The sequence below is a fragment of the Lemur catta genome, chromosome 10, assembly GCF_020740605.2.
Source record: "Lemur catta isolate mLemCat1 chromosome 10, mLemCat1.pri, whole genome shotgun sequence".
NCBI classification, from domain to species: Eukaryota; Metazoa; Chordata; class Mammalia; order Primates; family Lemuridae; genus Lemur; species Lemur catta.
The window spans coordinates 81,325,663-81,346,314 of NC_059137.1; the positions used below are offsets into that span (position 1 = coordinate 81,325,663).

General features: G+C 40.4%; 1 protein-coding gene across 6 annotated transcripts in view; it reads right to left on the minus strand.

Moving 5' to 3' along the window:
• Positions 1 to 20,652, minus strand: part of LOC123646463 (aminopeptidase O (putative)) — a 349,846-nt gene that overhangs the window by 119,506 nt on the left and 209,688 nt on the right. For 5 of the 6 annotated variants that reach the window (XR_006737901.1, XM_045563458.1, XM_045563459.1 and 2 more), the window contains 2 exons: positions 5,192 to 5,294; positions 4,417 to 4,524 (listed from right to left, as the gene is read on the minus strand). Coding sequence is in view for 5 of the 6 variants with exons in the window: in XM_045563458.1 (XP_045419414.1) it covers positions 4,417 to 4,524; positions 5,192 to 5,294 (211 nt within the window). In the remaining variant the exon portion in view is untranslated. Of the gene's footprint in view, positions 1 to 4,416; positions 4,525 to 5,191; positions 5,295 to 6,695; positions 6,793 to 20,652 lie in introns of those variants that run through there. The other variant, XM_045563461.1, reaches the window with a different exon arrangement.

The window sequence follows — 20,652 nt, forward strand, 5'->3', positions numbered from 1 at the left end:
CTGGTGGTAAATACTGAAATCCTTTAAATACTGAGCTAGGACTATACAAATGTGATATTTATGGTTATAGTACATACTGTAAATGAAATCAACCTTAATATGTAAAAATAATAATTAAGAAAAATTTAGAATTGGGGAAAGTAGAAGTATGTAACAGCTGATTTCCTCATCTTTTTTATAGTAGTGAATAAACTGATGTTTTCTAAAAATCAAATATATAGGTAGAGAAAAAAAGAACAATTTCAACTCTTAATTTTTTTGTAATTAATAATGTTTCTTAATCATAGAAGAATCTTTTAGGAAATAATCTCTCATATTTATCTGAAGTTCAGAAAGTTCTTTATCTTCATTTTATTCTTTTCATTTATTAAATTCAAGTAAAAGAAAATTTTAAATGTTACATTAAAAAGCACATATAGCTCGGTGTAGTGGCTCATGCCTATAATTTCAGCACTTTGGGAGGCTGAGGTGGAAGGATCACTTGAGGCCAGGAGTTTGAGACCAGTTTAGGCAACAATAGTGAGATCTTGTCTCTACAAAAAATTTTAAAAATTAGCTAGGTGTGGTGGTACATGTCTTTAGCCCCAGCTACTCAGGAGGCTAAGGCAGGAGAACAGCTTGTGCCTAGGAGTTCAAGGTTGCAGTGAGCTATGATTGTGTCACTGCACTCCAGCCTGGGTGACAGAGCGAGATCTTGTTTCTATTAAGAAAAAAAAAAAAAAGCACATATAATATAATTCTATTTTTATAAAATTTTTTCTGTCCAATGACATCTTTTACATGTGTAACACACACATATACCATATACACATACAGATATAGGTATACACATCATGTTTAACATACAAAAAGAGACAGAAACAATATGATTTCTGGAATGACATTCATGTAATAATAACTATGAGTGTTTCTGAGTGGTGGGATTTTGAATAATAAATATTTTACATTCTTTGTACTTTTCTGCATTGCTTGAATCTTTTGTAAATGAGTATTTGCCAGTTGAGAAAGCAATAATTTCCAAATATTACAAAGCTACAGTAATCAAGACAATATGGTACCAGCATAAGGACAGAAATACTGATCAATGGAAGACAATTGAGAGTCCAGAAATAAACACTTACATTAACATTCAATTTTTGATTTTTGGCAAAGATACCAAGACAAATCACTGGTGGGAAAGAATAGTCTTTTCAACAAAGGATTATGAGACGACTGGGTATTCACATACAAAAGAATTATGTTGATTTGTTCATATGTAGAAAAAAAAAGAAGAATGATGTTGAACCATCATCTTCACACCATATATAAAAATTAACTCAAAATAGATCAGACCCTAAATATAAGAGCTAAAACTATAAAACTCTTAGGAAAAAACAATAGGAATAAATCTTTGTGATCTTCAGTTAAGCAATGGTTTCTTAGATATGACACCTAAAGCACAAGCAACTGAAGAAAAAATAGATAAATTAGACTTCATCAAAATTAAAAACTTTTGTGCTATAAAGGACACTAACAAGAAAGTAAAAAGACAATGTATAATATTAGACAAAATATTTGCAAATCATATATCTGATAAGGAACTTATATCCAGAATATAAAAAGTACTCTTACAACTCAATAATAAAAACCAAATAACTCAAATAAAAAATGGGCAAAAGATCTGAAAACACATTTCTTCAAAGAATGGCCCAAATGGGCCATAAGCACGTAAAAAATGCCCAACATCATTAGCCATCAGAGAAATGTGAATCAAAGCCATAATGAGCTACTATGTCACACACACTAGGATGGCTATTATCAAAAAAACAGAAGGCAACAAGTGTTGGCAAGTATGTGGAGAAATTGGAACCCTTGTGCATGGCTGTTGGGAATGTAAAATGGTACAGCCACTGCGGAAAACAGTATGGCAGTTCCTCAAAAAAACTGAACACAGAATTACCATATAATCCAATGATTCCACTTCTGGGTATATATTCAAAAGAATTAAAAGCAGGGACTCAATCAGATATTGGTACACTAATGTTCACAGCAGCAATATTCACAATAGCTAAAAAGATGAAAACAATCTAAATGTTCATGAACAAATCAAATGATAAACAAAATGTGGTATATACACACAATGGAACATTCAGGCTTAAAAAAGGAAGGGAATTCTGTCACGTGCTATAATACGGATGACCCTTAAAGATATTACGCTAGGTGAAGTAATCCAAACACTAAAGGACAAATATTGTATGGTTCCACTTATATGAGGTGCCCATAGTGGTCAAATTCATAAAGAGAGAAAGTAGAATGGTGGTTGCCAGGGGCTGTGGGGAGAGACCAATGAGCAGGTACTGCGTAATGGGCTCGGAGTTTCACTTTGGCAAAATGAAATAGTTCTGGAGATGGATGGTGGTGATCACCACAAAAAAATGTAAATGTACTGATGCTACTGAACTGTGCACTGCAAAATGGCAAAAATGATAAATTTTATGTTATATGTATTCTATCACAATTAAATATAAATGAAAATAAATGCTTGGTGTGGTGGCTCATGCCTGTAATCCTAGAACTTTGGGAGGCCGAGGTAGGAGGAATGCTCGAGGCCAGGAGTTTGAGACCAGCCTGGGCAATATGGCAAGACCCCATCTCTACAAAAAAGTTTAAAACTTAGCTGGGCATAGTGGCACATGCCTATAGTCTCAGCTACTTGGAAGGCTGAGGCAGGAGGATGACTGGAGCCTGGGAGTTTGAGGTTATAGTGAGCTATGATCACATCACTGCCCTCTGGCCTGGGCAACAGAACAAGACCCTGTTTCTAAATAAATAAATAAAAGTAAAAAATCAAAAAGGAATGAAGTACTATACATGCTATATAAACCTTGAGAACATTCTATTAAGTAAAAGAAGGCCAGACACAAAAGGTCACATATTATATGATTCATTTATATGAAATGTCCAGAATAGGCAAATCCATAGAGACAGAAAATAGTTTACTGGTTGCCTAGGGCTGGGGGCAATTGAAGTGGGGAAAGTGGTTGCTAATGATTTCTTTTGAGTTTGATACAAATGTTTTAAAATTAGATAATGCTGATGGTTGAACAACCTCGTGAATATACTGAAAACCACTGACTTACACAATTTTAAACGGTGAATTTTACGGTATGTGAATTTTTATCTCAGTAAAGTTGTTATGAAAAAGGCAATAAAGCTATTATTTAAAAGAGATAAACAAAAGAACCAAATGATTTGTTGGGGGAGTGCTAAGAGTTCCGTGGGAAGTGGCAGTCAGAACCTCAGAAGCCACAGTACATACCACACACTCATGTAACCCTGCAGTATCTTGGTGAGAAGTGGTTTTAAGCAGTAGGAATTTGGACTAATTGGTCAACCAAGCACATAAGACTTCTGAACCAGTTTTCAACTTGCCTAATCAAATACATGCTTAGGGAGACTTCTCCCCAACTCCCAGCACAAAAATGAAAGAACACAGAGATGAGGAACACCTGCTCTCTTGTTACACTTTTGTTATTCCTTCGACGTGTATTCAGATCATACATGACCATCCTTCACATCTAACCTTGTAGTTAGTGTGACTCACAACGTATGTGAGCATAATTATCAAATATAAACAACACCCTTGAGTCTAATCTATGCTAAGAATGCATCATCTACTTCCCATCAGTTATGAGCACTGTTTTCAGAGCCTCTCACTCTTCGTTAATTTCCTTGCTATGTACTGCTTGGCCCCATACCCACACAAAATGATGGGGTCTCTCTCTGATAGTTTTGTGGCCAGGCTGTCTGAATATTTTAGTGTATCTTGGCATTAACCTGTTTATCAAATATTTACAGTATATCTACTGTGTGCCAATCATGTACTAAGTATTGGTGAAATAAAAAAACATGGTCTGGCTTTATTGAACTCATACAGATAGTGGGAGAGAAAGAAAAGAAACAAACAGCCCCACACATGAAAACATAAGTATAGATAATGGTAATGACAATGAAGGTGATGAGAAGGGCAAAGGGGTAGAGAATAGGAGTCTGGGTGCATATCTGTGTCGCTGGAATGACTCAGAAGTCATGGCATTCAAACTGAGACTAAGGGTAAGAAGGAGACAACTTGGCAAAGATAATATCAGGAAGAGGGAACAGCAGGATTGTTTTGGTTTTGTTTTTAAGGTCACTGAAGGTACAACTATCCCAATCACTGTGTGTGAGACAGCTTAGGGTTTCAGTTTATCCCAAAACTATAAGATCACCCTCCTTGAAACAATACTTTCCTTGTGTCCACTTCATTAACTTCCTGTTTTTCCCACTGCATTAAATTGTAAATCTTTTCTCTACTCTTTAATACTGGCATAATCTAAGCCCCACATGCCACACCCCATCCGATTATAAATCATGGACTGATGTAGCCCCATAATTTACCTGGGAAAGAATCAACTGCCCATGAAACATGTGCACAAATTTTCTTAAAAATGAGAAATAAGTTTCATCTCCAAGTCTTGTGGCAAGGAACCGAAGAAGAAAGTATCCCTAGAAGAAAGGAAGGAGAGAGAGAAAAAAAGATGCCTGTCACGGGCTTATCACAGAAATGCTTACACAGTCAACGCTAAATAACCCACCAGGGCAGGTGCACATCTAGAATGTACTGTCTCACCGTCCCAGGCTGCCCTTTATATTCTGACCAGGAAGGCTGGGCCTGGAAATTAATTAGTTTTCAACTGCTTTGATAATGTTATCACTACCTCTGTTTTGACTTGGTTCACATGAAGCCAGGACATCCGTGATGCACTAAAAAGGAAGCAAGGCCCAGCCGCTCTCTAACTTCAGCTCCCAGGAAAGGCCTTTGCAACTTAAAAGACTTCCTTTTTACTCAAGTCTCCTAGTTAGAACCTGACAGCACTGTGAATGTTCTGCTCCTCAAAGCTCACCTGAAGCAGGAAGAAGGGAGGAGCAGGGCAGGAAATATTTCCGCTGCCTTTGAGCCAGGCCTTCCTAGCATGGTCTCCCTTTTGGGGCATAAAGTGCTTTAATTATTGTACACTCAGATATCTTCCCAGTCAGATGTTATTACGATACTGATGATTTTTTTTTTTTTTTGGTTTTGCCTTAGCCATGTTACTAATCTTCACTGTTTAATTGCATAACCTAAAAAATGCCGCACCATTCTAACTGGCTTCTGCCACTTAGATGTGCTTACCTTTAAATAATGCACCTGCATGAAGGTCTTCTCTGGATTGAGTCCGTGTTTGACAACTGATGCGCCTGAGTCACTCACAAGGCCAGTTTTTTCTTTACTGGGTCTGAAACAATGCAGTAACAATTTCTGTAAGTATGGAACATTCTTATAATAACTAATTAAGCCATAGTATCGTCTTATTTCTTATTTTCAGAGTTACTGAAAAGCATCTTAATTCTATTCAATAGTACCAGGTATAATTTAAAACAGTTTACATTACATATTCATATACTGAACAAGAAGAGATTTGTATTTGGGTTGGGAACCTGAGTTTAGCTCTCGGCAATATTTTATATCCTCTTATTCAAGATTAAATCCTGCCAGACCCTCAAGGAATCTAAGCTCCAGTGTGAATTATTTAAGAACCTATGCCTTTTTTTGGTGGGAATGCTAGACTGGGAAACACAATGGAAAATGTAGCTTTATGTGGAAGAGTAAAGAACTTGTATTCTTTTCAAAAATTTTTGAAAGCCTCAATGTTATTCACTTCTCTGGATTTACGCTTAATAATTAAGGCTCCTTTAAGAAATATTTGTATTCTGAACCCATTTTAGAATTACAAAACCAAGAAAGTCATAGAAGCTCACGTTTTTAAACCAAGTGGGGATGTCAGTAATCACATACTTCAACCTTCTCATTTCACAGATGAGGGAAGCTGAAGCACACAGAAGTTAGGGCCACACTCAAGATCGTACAGCTTCTTTTGACTTGTGGTAACACTAGGACTGAAACCAGTGTCTCCTTATTATCCATCAGGGTCTTTTCCACTATGCTGTATAGTTTTAAATATTTCTAAAAATTCCTTTAATAAAATATAATAGATCCCTTGCACCATCTAGTAAAGATTTGTGCACTATGTTGTAGTGAAGCTTCAACAACTAGCTAAAATCAAAATAAGTGACAGGGTATTTGCACTTTTCAGCTGTTCGAAAACCAGTCACCTACTGGACAAATATTGAGAAGCCTGTGCTGAGGAGAGGAAGGTAAGAGATGATAGGAGGGTTGGCAAATCAGAAAGGCATGGGAGGGGCATGCAAAAAAGGCAGCGTGGTGTTGCATAAGGTACACAGGCTTTGGAATATGAGAGACCTGGTTTTGAACACCAGCCTTACTTCTTACTACCTGCTATTAATACTTACTAGCAGATCACTTAAATTCTCTAACCCTCAATCTCCCTTGTAAAATGGGAATAATCCTACCTACCTTCCCAGGCCCTGTAGAGAATAACTGAAATAATATATTGCAAAGCCCCCCTAGTAAGAGCTGGGGACATAGACTTAATAAAAACTTAATAAAATAGTCTAGCTATTTTAGCACACGGAAACCCTGACTAAGTCTTAGCTGAATAGCCCAGTACATTTTCCCAGCACTCACAAGGCACAGAATCAGCAGATACTTAAAGACGATCACCAGCCACTAGAGCTAACCGCATAGTTTCAATTTTTCTACTTGATCCCTGACTTACCTACATGAACACACTTGTAAGAATAACTAGTCCGTATGATCTTCATTTAAGACTCCTCTGAAAAGCATCCGCTTGTTTCCCTGCTCTCAGGTTTGTCCTGGGGTGAAGCGTTTTCATAAGAAAGCCACATTAACTTTGACAGGGGAAGGCCATCCCCCGGGGTCTGGGGAAGGAAGGCTTCCCAAGCGTCAGCCTGAGCTCAAACCAGGTTGCCCAACCCCACGTGAGACAGAGTTGCAACCATCTTTATGCCCTTGAGCTCTGACTTGAGACTGCTAGAATGTGAGAGACAGAGTGATGCAAATCTCTGCTGAGCAGCCTGGCTTCCAGGCTCCAGTTCCTAATGACGCCTTTAGTTGCTGTTTTTTCCTTTGCCTAAAAATGTCCTTCCCGAAAGCATCCTCTCTTACTCTCTTCTTCCACTCGCTCCAAATGAAGAAGTGCTCCAGAAAATTCTTTTATGCTGACAGCATCCAAAGCAAACATCCAAGTCCCCAAGAGATTCCTTTTAAGTAGACTTGCTGCCAGAGGGAGCGGTGTCCAGGCAAGCTTTGCAAAAGAATCAAAGGGGTTGGTTTTTAGGAGGAAAAGACACTCCGTGAGTGGAAATGGGTAACTTCCATCTCTGTGCTATTCCCGTTCTCATCGTGCCACTTATCATCCTACCTAGGTCTGTGCAGACAGATAAATCACAGAAAGCAGGGGATGAACTGCTACCACGTGCAATGACGTGGGTGACTCTCACGGCCGAGTGAAAGAAGTCAGACCCACAAAGGCCACATAAAAATGTACAATCCCATTTCGATGAAGTCCAAGAACAAACAGAACTGACCTATGGTGACAGAGATTAGAATAATGATTACCTTTAGGAGGAAATATTGAAAGATGGGAAAAAGCAGATTTCTGGGTGCTGGGGATGTTCTATATGTTGATCTGAATGTGCTTCCATAGGGATAAAGAGCAAAAATCCTTTGAGACAACTAGTAAAGATTTGTGTACTTTAGTGTATGTAAGTTATAGTGTAATTAAAAAATTAAGAAAAAATAGATGTACATAAAACAGCACACATTTTGTGAGAATAAAAGGGAGTCAGTCTAGAAAAAGGGCTTTGCTGCTCATTGCCACGGTCACGTGACTAGGATTAACTAAGTCACCTGAGGACCAAGGAAGTATTCTTTTAAATGACAGTGTGAGAGGCAGGAAAGGCTGTGGCAAATCCAATGGACTCAATCTACTCCCATTATCATCTTCCCATTTCATTGCCATCTGTACAATTAAGTGTGAAAAGCTAACTGCCTATTTTATAAGTATCCCTTGGAGCTCTGGATAGCCAGGGGACTTATTTCAGGCCAAAGATACAAAAGCGGGTGTCTGCTGTGGTTGTGGATATGATTCTGGGAGAGTTTCTGCTTTCCTTACAAAGGGGGAAAATATGACTGCCACTGTACCTCTCCCCCCTACACATGGCAGATGGAGCTGCAGCAGCCGTCTTGTAACCAGGAGGCAGCAAAACTACTATGCTACAGAGAGCAGAATGGAAGGAAAGAAGATAAATAGTCTTTGATGACATCATTCAGCTCCTGGCTAGCCTGGGACTGCCTGCCTCCTGACTTCTTACTGTGTGAGAAAAATAACTACCATTTGTTTAAGTCAACATTGCGTTACTGTTGCATTAACTTAGCCAGATTCATTCCTAATAAATGGAGGACTGGATTAGCACAAACAGCTAACATGTTCTGGTTATGCCGCGTGCCCGGTACTCTGCCAAGCTGTTCTTACGCGCCATGTCCCCTACACTCACAGGAACCTGGTGAGGCAAGTACTGTGACTGTGCCCAATGAAAAGCTGAAAAAAAATGAGGCCTAGAGAAGACCACAGAGCTGGTTAGTGGCAGAGTCAAGGAGGGAACCCAGGTCCACAGAACACCCAAGCACCTGCTGCACTCTGGAGCCTGAGATCCAGGCCCCCATCTTGGCTGTGCCAAATACTAAGTGGAGAATCTTAGACAAGTTGCTTACCCTCCCTGAAGCTTTCCTTACCTGTAAAGTCAGGGATGACAAAAGTGTTAATCATCTCTTAGACATTATGCTCCAGTGTTTATTTCCTTGGCTGGAATACATGGAATGCGAGAGATCAAGTTACCAAGGTCATTTGGGCTCAAGTGCCCTTGGTTTCTGTTGTACCTGGCACCAAATGTAGCAACTGAGACTGACGTGACCTTTCCCTTCCCCACTGCCTTCCTTTGCCACTGCACTTACGGAAACAACGTGGATATTTAAAGAGTGGGCAGGGGGCTATGGTATTTGATACACAGTGATTTGACTTGGAATCAAGCCTCTTGAAGAAAAGACCACTTCTGCAGGACTACCACCAAGGGTGGGATTTGCGAAAATGCCTCTGGAAGGTCCTCCGGCATGTCAGCTGGGTCTCAACACCTACTGCTCTGTCCCAGCCCAGACTGGCCGTCTGCCAGCACGCTTTGTCTCATACTCCTTGGCAGTCAACACAAGAGCCATGAGATATCTTCATCTATAAACTTGCCACTGCTGTGCTTGAGCCAGGGACTAAGCATCCCAGAAATGAGACAAAAGGGAATTAATCAGCATTTCAACATCCCCATCTGTCTGTCAGTCGCAGCTGCCCCACGAGGTTTGACAGCTGTGGGGGCAGGGCCTCGCTCACCCTGCTATCACGGGGAAGTTAAATACTACCCCTGCGTAGAAACGGCCGCACAGGAACCATCTGAGCTCCAAATGCACAAGTGAGACCCACAGGGGAGGCAGCACGACTCGCTGCTTCAGAGCTTGGGTGTGAATCACTGTGCCACATGAAGCCCAGTCCTTCATCTATAAAACGGGGACAATGATAGTTACTGTGGCACCTCACTGGGCTGTTGTGGCATCTGAGAGCAGTTAGCCAGAGCTCCCATGGCATTTAGTAAGTACCACACAGATGTTGCGATTATCATAACAATGTATTCTGAAGGGGGTTCAGGCAGTGTCAGCCAAACCCTCCTCTGACAGGCAAAGACCTTAAAAAGACATCAGGCTACAGTTATGCTTGTGAGATGTTGTCACTGGAGGAAGCTGGGGGAAGGGTACACAGGATCTCACCCTACTACTCTGGTAACTTCTTGTGAGTCCAAAATTGTTCCAGAAGAAAAAGGGGTTTATGAAAGACATCACACACGAATGTAGCCTGACACCTTCCCCTTGCGAGATCGTTGATCTGAGCATAAACCCTGCAAGGGCCAGTCTCTCAGCTTGCTCCTGGCCTCCTTCTCATCAGAAAACAAAAAGAAACAGCAAATTTCAAGTGCTACGCCGGTTCCTGGTAAGCTAGGCCTGTGCATCTTCCTCACACTCATCCCCCCCAGCACACTCCACTCTGCGAAGAGACCCCTGGGGAAAAGGGGACGGCAGAATGACTGAAAGTGCAGGACTTTTCTATCCTCGGTTCGTTTTCTGCAACAATTTCCCCATCTATAAACTGTGAATGACAAATACTTGCCGCTGACTAGCATTTGCGGTGCTCCCCAAGGGAACCGGACAAAAGGTTGTGAGTGAATCTTCAGCTAATAAATTTGTGTTGTATGGAAGCTACTGGTACTTGGCAAGTGTGAGTGTCTGTGTGCTTTTCAAAATGGATTTAACAGCTAGCCGACATGGAGGGTTTTCCCCACCGGGGCCATTATCCTGTAGCAGACACAGCAGGGTATCACTCCGGTGTTGAAAGAGGCAATTGCTAGGATGATTTAAGACAGAAGGAGGACCCCTCAGAGGAGCCCCAGGAAGAGGAAGAAGGTGTACTCTGCGCCTTGACGGAGGAAGGAGCCAGTGATCAGCACCTACAGGACAGGCAGCTGCTGAGGATGAGGACAGATTCTACGCAGTTAGAACTGTGGAAAACACAAACACACTCCATACATTTTGCTAAGCACGGTAGGAAAATGAAAGACGCAACTTAGAAAAGCAATGAGCATCAATGCAAAACCAAAAATGTCCTCAGGTCTTGAACTGCCATTAAATCGGAAATTCCTCTCTGAGAAACAAAACCCCAAACGGAGAAAAAACAAGGAACAGATTAAGATAATAGTCTGAGCAGTTTATCGGCACATTCAACATAGCAAGAGATGATCCGGACACATTTTCAAAGGAGACAAAGAGGAAAATAAAGAGCCAAGGCACCCATGTGACTGCACAGGAGGTTTCTGCTAAGGGTGGTTTGCAGAGGACATGCACAAAAGCTGAAGGGGGGACGCTGGAGAAAGGAAAAACCAACGCACACACGAGAGAGCCAGGAAGCTGTAAGATGGCTGGCGAAACTTCAGGGCGAGCTGACACTAATGGAGAATGCCTAGGAAAACAGAACGGGCTTTGGAAGTGATGCTGGGAGCGTAACGAAGAGCAGGTGTCAAGAGGTGACACAGAGAACAGAAATACTCAACTCCCACTTTGCTTCAATTCTCCTGCCAAGGAGAATGATTTTTGAGCTATCTATGGTAGAACAAGCCTTGTTATGTGAGAATTGCTGCTTGGTACAGGTGGAGAGGGCTCCTTCATCCTTTAAAGGAGGTCCCGTTCCAGACCCGGGTGAGGGACAGGCCACAGCTCTGAAAGCTTCCACCCGTGATCACAGATCTTCCAGGGGATCAAATCACAGAGACGACAGGAAAGGGGCTGATGGAGGTAGATGCTATTCTGATTTGCAAAGCCACTGAGGATAAAAGGAGGGGAAGCAAAATTCACAATGAGGTTATTAAACAGATAGTTTGCGAGCACTGAGAAGGGAAAATGATGAACTTCGGGAATTAGCATGGGATCCCGAGGGCCAATTCCAGAAAGTCACTGGGGCATCCTGACTTCCACAAGGCAGCTAGCAGAATGGATGTGGTGGGAACATGCCATGCTGATTGTATGGTGGTTGCTTCATGGCTTTATAGAAGCTAAACACAGAACCCCAAGAGTGTTGATTAATTATTTGCTATAATCTAGAGGGAGATCCCTTAGGGCTACACCCAAGGAATGATGATTTATTGGCTTAACAAATTTGCCAATGAGCTAAAGCCGGGAGTCTATCTGGTTGACTGACAGCATCCACAGGCAAGAACAGCAAGTACAGGCTGAAATGAGGATCCAATTAATAAAAAGAAAATATTTAATAGAGATAAAGAGGTTTTGCAAATTAACTATTTACCTATGAAAAGGCTACAGTGGTAGGCTGGATCAATAGGAGGGACGCAAATGTAATGGGAGGTCCTGCTGGGGGCTGGGGCTCTAGACAATGTGGAGAGCAGTGGTTAGGAGCCAGGCTCTAGGGCCAGATGTGCCTCTCCTTTCAGCCCAGGACTGCCACTTACTAGCTGTGCAGATGTGGCTAACTGCTTGATATCTCTACGCACTTGCTTCCTCATCTATCAAATGAGGAGGAAGATGGTACTATGGTATTAGTACTTATCTCCCAGGGCCATTTTAGGAGATTAAATGAGATAATGCATATAGAGTGCTTAGAACAGAGCTGGGCATACTGGAAGCACTCAAAAAATGCTACTAAAGAGGAAAAATGCTTGGAACTTGCAATGGTAAGACTGCCGTGACAAGGTGTATGATACTGGTTTACAAATGAAATATGGTACATATGTAACTGAATCCAACTCTATTAATACTTGTCCTTTCTTCTCTGGATGATCCAGATCAAGGGAGACAATAACAGTCCCACAAGATTCTTCTGGGTGTGACCTCCAAGAGTGCTATGTTCAGGTCAGCTGTCACATTTGGAGAAGACCACTGTCAACAAGGAGAACCACCAAGGACCAAGCCCAGGAAGGCAAACATTCTCCCAATCATGCAGTATGTATGGTAAGTTTACTAAACACTGGGACCTGCTGGCCGGGAAAAGAAAGAAAATGGTCTTCAGATATGTGGATTGTTTTGGTGGGAGAAGGCGCATTCTGTGCAACTCTGCATATAAGAGCTAAGAGGACTAGGCAGACATCACAAGAGGCAGATTCTAGCCCAATCTAAGGAAGGCCATTCCAAAAACGAGGCTGTTCCCACAGGGCATCTGCTGTTTGCTAGAGCAAAGAGACACGGATCCTGGAAATACTCATGTAGAAGCCGGGTGGCCATCTGCCAGGGATACAGAAGTTTAAGCAAAATCACTTTTAAGGTCCTTTCTGACTTAGAATCTATGATTTTAAGAGAAAGCATAGCCCAGGATATATTTAAGCTGCAGCATTTAGAAGAAAAACATTATTCATCCATTCCAGTGGAGTCAGTAAGGTTTGCTACGCAGCCTTGGCCTCGATAAATCAGTATCAAGGGTGATTTTGATTAAAAAAAAAAAACTAGAGTGAATTATTTAAAGGAACCTTAACCGAGTTTTATTAAACATATATTGGGGGATAGAATTAACTTAGAATATGGGATCCAAGCAATACAAAGCTTTTACTGTGCTTTTTACAGTGTTATATTTGGGGGAGGGGGAAGGAAAGAGACATGCAATGTACTGAAATGGTCTCCTAAGTTGTGTTAAGAGGGGCCTCTCACTCTATTCAGGGTCAAGGCTATCATAATGAAATTCAGGCTGTCAGTCTACCACACACATTCAGAACACAGAAATATAGAGAACCTGAAAATTACAGGAAGCAAAAGTAGAAAGAATAAAAATGGAAAACTTTTTTTGTACTGCATCAAAAAAAAAAAAATCATGACTTCATCCTGGAAAAAGGCACATGAGACAAAAACCAGCTTCATTTTATAAGAGGAGGCTACAAGCATTCTGATACCAACAGCATGTGTAGCGCTGTGTGCGGAGATGGGAAGGATGGCCTCATCCTATGACTCAAAGAGGAGCAGATGGTCCGTGGGAGCTGGGAAGGACTTTTCCCTCCTTGGTGGAGGACAGTATAGCCCTGGGTGTGAGGGCGGCAGCAGCAGGGGGTGGAGGGCTTGTTTGGTTTTCAGCCTGACACACACCAGCATGTACAATTGATTAGGTGGGAGAGCACCTCTCTTCTCAACCTTGTTGGCAACTGTGTACTACTTAGGTCTTGTATTTCACATGCAGTGCACTAATATTAAGTGTAAGACCATTCACCATAGCATTGCTTTTGAAAGCAAAAAGCTAGAAATTACCAAAATGTCCAATTGTTAATAAATGCTTGGTGGTTAGTTAATAAGGGAACATTCACATCCTGGAATGTTCATAGTAGTTAAAAAAAAAAAAACCCTCTATATGTTGATAACGGAATAATCACCAGGGTTATATTATTAAGAGGAAAATGGAAGGTACAGCATGGGATGGAAAAAATTAACAAATTTGTGCGTATATACTTGTACTTGAGGGGCACTTTCTGGGAAGTGAATCATCACTACGTGAGGTTGTTAACCACAGGCCCTATGGAGATGTCTCCCTGGCATCCAAAACAGGAAATGGCTCCTCAGTCTCATCCAATCCCCTGAGGCCACTAGTTGCCTCCTGCCCTAATTTCTTCTTCTAACTCTCTTTCAGACAATTGCTGGTCAATTCAACTAGGCTACAGAGATGTTATGAGATGGTAGAGAACATCTGATGATTTCCATCAATCTTATTTTTTAAATTAAAATTCACATATAGTGGCTTTTAGTGTATTTATAAGGTTGTACAACCATCACCAGTATCTAATTCCAGAACATTTTCATCACCCCAAAAAGAAACCCATACCCACTGGCAGTCACTTCCCCATTCCCCTCTTGCCCTCAACAACCATTAATCTACTTCTTATCTCTATGCATTTACCTTTTCTGGACAGTTCATATAAATGGAATCATTGTGCTGGCTTCTTTCACTGAGCACAATGTTTTCAAGGTTCATCCATGTTGTAGCATGTATCAACACTTTCTGCCTTTTTATGGCTGATTAATATTCCATTGTATGGATATGTTTATCCACATGTTATTTATCCATTCATCTGTTAATGGATATATGCGTTGTTTCCACTTTTTGGCTATTATGAATAATGCTTCTTGAACATTTGTGTACAAGTTTTTAGTGGATTTATGTTTTCATTTCTCTTGAGTATATATATACTTAGGAGTGGAAATGAAGAGTATCATATGGTAACTCTATGCTTAACCTTTTGAGGAAATGCCAGGCTGTTTTCAAAGCAGCTGCAACATTTTACATTCCCACCAACAGTGTACAAGGGTTCCAATTTCTCCAAATCCTCACTAATACTTGTTATTATCTGTCTTTTTCATTATAGTCCTCCTAGTACATATGAAGCAATATCTCATTGTGGTTTTTTATTTTTTTTTATTTTTTATTTTTTTGAGACAGAGTCTCGCTCTGTTGCCTGGACTAGAGTGCCATGGCATCAGCCTAGCTCACAGCAACCTCAAGCTCCTGGGCTTAAGCAATCCTTCTGTCTCAGCCTCCCTAGTAGCTGGGACTACAGGCATGAACCACCATGCCTGGCTAATTTTTTTCTATATATATTTTTAGCTGTCCAGATAATTTCTTTCTATTTTTTTTAGTAGAGATGGGGTCTCGCTCTTGCTCAGGCTGGTCTCGAACTCCTGAGCTCAAAGGATCCACCCGCCTCGGCCTCACAGAGTGCTAGGATTACAGGATTACAGGCGTGTGCCACCGCGCCCAGCCCTCATTGTGGTTTTGATTTGTATTTCCCTGATGGCTAATGTCGAGCATCTTTTCATGTGCCTATTGTCCATTTGAATATCTTCTCTGGAGACATGTTTATTTAGATCCTTTGACCATTTTTTAATTTGCTTATTTGTCTTTTTATTGTTGAGTTACAAGTCTTCTTTATATATTCTAAATATATGTCCCTTATCAGATATATGATTTGCAAATACTATCTCTCATTCTGTAGCTTGTCTTTTTACTTTCTTGGCGGAACTCTTTGAAATACAAAAACTTTTAATTTTGATGAAGTTCAATTTAGCAATTATTTTTCCCTCTGGTTGTTTGTGCTTTAGGTGTCATATCTAAGAAACTGTTGCCTAATCTAAGATTATGCAGATTTACATCTATATTTTTTCCTATTAGTTTTATAGTTTTATTTCTTACATTTAAGTCTTTGACTCATTTTGAATTAATTTTTGTATGTAGTGTGAAGCGAGGGTCTAATTTCACTCTTTTGCATGCAGATATATAGTTGTCCCAGCACCATTTGTTGAAAAGATTGTTTTCCTCGGTGAATGATCTTGGCACCCTTGTCAAAAACAGTAGATCATAAATGTAAGAGTTTTATTCCCTTTATTCCAATAATATGGATCAATTTTATCCCACTGATCTATTTGTCTGTCCTTTTGCAGTACTATACTGTCTTGAGGACTATAGCTTTGTAATAACTTTTGAAATTGAGAAGTTGGAGTCTTCTGACTTTGTTCTTTCTCAAGATTGTTTTGGCCATGCTGGGTCCCTTCTATTTCTGTATCAATTTTAGGATCAACTTGTCCATTTCTGCAAAAAGGCAGCTGAGATTTTGACAGATTTTTACATTGGACCCATAGCTCAGTTTAGAGAATATCGCCATCTTAATGATATTGTTTTCTAATCCATGAACACAAGATGTTTTTCCATTTATTCAGGTCTTTAATTTCTTTCAGTAGTGTTTTATAGTTTCCAGTATATAGTATTATGCTTCTTTTGTTAAATTTGTTTCCAAGTACTTTACCTTTTTGATGTTATTGTAAATGATTTTGTTTTCTTTATTTCATTTTCTGATTATTCACAGGTTATGTGTAGAAGCACAACTTTTTTTTATATTGATCTTGTAACCTTACTGAATTTGTTTATTAGCTCTAATAATTTTTTTGGAAGATTCCTGAGGATTTTCTATACATAAGATTTTGTCATCTACAAACAGAGACAGTTTCACATCTTCCTTTCCAATCTGGATGCCTTTTATTTTACTTTCTTGCCTAATTGCCCTGGCTCAATCCCCATGCAATGTTGAATAGAAGTATAATCCCTCTTTTTCATTCTTTCTCTCTTAACCATTGACTTGAAAGGGGCAACTCCTCTAAAACTGGATTTTAACATCTACTAGGATATTCTTTCAGGTCTTTGCAGCAGGTCCAGTAGAATACTTGTACAATCTTTGTCAGCCATTCTGGGTCAAAACTACTGGAAAAAACAGAAACTAGATGGAGGAAGATGGGGCACAGGGAGTAAGAAAATACTTTGCAGAACAAAGTCAAGTTAGGATTACAAGAGAAAGCACTCACTAGATGAGAGTTTTTTTGAATGGGAAATTAACACTAATTAGCCAAGAATGTAATGTACACAGTGTCTCTTCTGATTGGCTGCATGCATAAGATATCCTCAGGATGGCCAAAATAAGACAGAACCATTATAGACTGGTGTATGTATATAAATTATTTTTTAAGGAAATACTTCATAGGCAAATCCTGTTATAATGAATCAGTGCTACACGGGGCAGCAAGACAGAAATATGCATATATACTTATACAATGCATTTTGTGAAGATTCACAAGAAAATGCTAGCAGTGATTACCTTAAGGTAAGGAACTATAGAGGTAGGAATGGAATTTTATGCTTTTCTAAACGGTTTGATTTTTCCTATTATATACTTTTATTTTTGAAAAACAATGCACCATGGTTAAATAAGCAGTGATTACAAACTACCTTGCTTTTTCTTTATGTTTTTCTGTATTAAAAAAAAACGCTACTAATGTTATTTCAAAAATGAAACACCCTGTACTGTAAGTATGTAATTAGGGGTCTCTGGAGAATTCTATCCCTCCCTTAGAAATACCTGAGTGATGAGTAACCAGGGAATGGTCTAGAAAAATAAAGACGGAGGGTTATTTGAGTTCAATTATTCAGGACATGTCTGTCGTCTTTGCTGCTTAAAAAAGCTGAGAGCCGGGGGTGTCCCTCCAAAAGGAAGCAGAAACTGAGCGGACAGCTCAGGGGGGTGGAAACAGGAAAGGGCAAAGTCTGATTCTGGCTGGCTGAGAGTCCTAAAGTTTTCCAGAAAATGCTGGCACAGGTACAGCACCCTTCCATCACAAAAGGACGGAAACACTCTTTACCGCTAGCTTGCTAGTGCACGTGGTTCAAATAAAGAAAACTGAACAGGGAGAAGGGAGTGGAGAGGATCCCGAGGACCTGTGGGCTGGAGGGTGGAGGGCAGGAATTCCCAGATACAGACTAGAGACCTCAGGCAAGGCACAGGCCAGCTCCAATGGCTGGAAGCTCAGGTAAGAACTCTTGATGGCCACAGAAGCAAGCATGTTTTTCTTCTCAGGATGGTGGTAAGATCATGAAGAGAGGGCAGGGAGCTTACAAAATAGAGCCAGAGGGGACATCAGGGTGGCCCTTATAAGAAGTTGGACCAGAAGTAGGTTCCAGGAGGGTATGAGGATTCTCCTAGTCTTAGAAGTATTGCCAATTCAATTCTTACCTCAAGCTATTAGAGCATCTTTGTTTAACTTTCAGATTTTTTTTTCTTTTAATCCTATCCTTTTCATTTGTAACTAGGCATTCTTGCACATTTTTAAATGTTCTCTTAACATCTTAGTAAAATTAGCTTTCTGAACATTCCAGCCAGTTATGTTTGTCAGGAGGAGAGGTGGTGTTTCCCGGCTCTGGTTGGTAGAGAGATCAGAGCTTGATGCCCTGTGTGCTCCCCAGGGGAGGGTGGCAGCAGTGAAAGAGAGGGCCCAGCTCCAGTGTCTCTGGGACAAGGGGGAATGGGGCAGGCCAAGGAAACCAAAATCAGCCAGGTGGGAGAGGGGCCAGCCAAAGGGGCTGCATCCTCGTGCCCTCTGTCACTTGTTTGACAAATATTTACCAGGTGCCGGAGTATACAGATGATAGTATCTAACATGTGCTCAGTATTTACTAGAACCATAGGAAATTACCAGTACTCACTTTAGATCCACCAAAATGGCAATTTCCTATGATTTGACTTAACACGTGTTCCAAATGGTTTGCACATTTTCATTGCATTTATTCCTCATACCCACTTGTAAGGTGGAAACTATTGTTATTATCCATGCTTTACAGCTGAGGAGACTAAAGGACAGTGTGGTCAGTCATAACACATAGCAAATATAGGTTGAATATCCCTTATCCAAAATGCCTGGAACCAGAAGTGTTTCAGATTTTAGATTTTTTTTTATTTTGGAATATTTGCACATAAATAATGAGACATCTGAGGGATGGGATCCAAGTCAAAACACAGAATTCATTTATGTTTCATAGACAGTTGGGCCTCTATATCCATGGAGTCAACCAATCGTGGATCAAAAATACAGTACTCATGGGATGTTGAACCTGTGGCGAAGGAGGGCTAACTTTTCACATCCCATGGGGATATGAAAGGGGGAGTGAAGGGGAGGTATCCTAGAACCAATCTTCCGAGGGTACTGAGGGATGACTGTACACATAGCCTGAAGGTAATTTTATACATTATTTTTTAATAATTTTGTGCATGAAGCAAAGTTTTGACTGCATTTTGACTGCAACCTGTAACATGAGCTCAGGTATGCAATTTTCCACTTGTGGCGTCATGTTGGCACTCAAAAAGTTTTGGCTTTTAAAGCATTTTGAATTTGAGATTTTTTGATAACAGATGCTCAACCTGTAGTAGAGTCACAACTCATATCTGGGCAGTTTGGCTTTCCAGGCTTACTCTTAGAAACCCTATGCTCCCATACTGGGTTGAGACCTGAAGACTGACAAGCTTTGGAGCAGAGCTCCACCTACATCTTCAGATGATGTCTCACTAACATAAAGCAGAATTAACCATACCTCAGCCAAGGAGGAATGGGGACTGCTGTCTTTCACTCTTCTGTAAGTCATAACAAACTTCACGAAGCTCATGAATTTAACCAGTTCTTTTAATGGGTCAATCCTTATGTGTAATTGGAGATAGCTTTACCCTATATTACTAGAAGCTTTCTTCTAGTAATACAATGTAAAACTGGGTTGACATTTCAATCAGTTTTGAATAGCTCCAAATAAGCAGCTCATTCAATCAGATCCGTAGGCCAAACAAGCTCTTTGGAACCCATGCCTGTGTTCCCTAAAACAGCTACCTAATTCCATTTGGCCTCTAGACTCTGCCTCTTTGATCATGTGTTATTCCAAAGGCTGGGTAATCTTCCCGGAACTCCTTTTTCATTATGTCATTCTTAGAACTTAAAATAGCACCCCATTAGCCAGAGGGTCACATGCAAACTCTTAAATTCTGTATCTCTGGAACTCCAGTACTCAGCCTGTCCTTACCTGGCCCACCTTCAGTCTCATCGGTTCCTTAGGTGTCTATCCTCCCCGGCAAAACCATTCTCACTTTACTGTGCATTTCCACAACCAGTTTCTTTTTATGCCTTCCAGGACTTGCTTTTTGCATTCCCCTCCCTCCACCTCTTCACCAATCTCAATGTCATCGTTTCTTACATATCCCAGCTCAAGCCTCACCTCCTTTGCACAGTTCTTTCTAAGGAAGCCTACCAATATTAAAGTCTTACTTCTTAGAACTCTGAGGATGAAGCCTAGGATTTGTCTATCTATCTTGTGACCAATATTTCAACTCTCCAAATAATATATAAAGAACCTCGGGGACAGAGATCATGTCTATGACATTCATTTCTTCAACATTTAGCGAGTACTCACTCAGGGCCAAGCACTGTGGTACGCAGAGATAAACAAGACATAGTCCCTAGGTACAAAAGGCTGAAGGGTCAAAAGAGAAAGAGATTTATGAGGTTGGACCATATGAATTGGTTTTTGTAGGTCAAAAATGGTCAAATATTGACAATTTAGTATGGCTTATGCTAAATATAAAGAGAATTATCAAATAATGTAGTAAGATCAGAGATGGAGATACAATGCGAGTCTACAGGGAACAGAAGAGGGACACCAGCTTATCTTAGAGTAGGATCTTAGCTTTTTTGGAAGTCAGTGAGTGCTGAGTCATAAT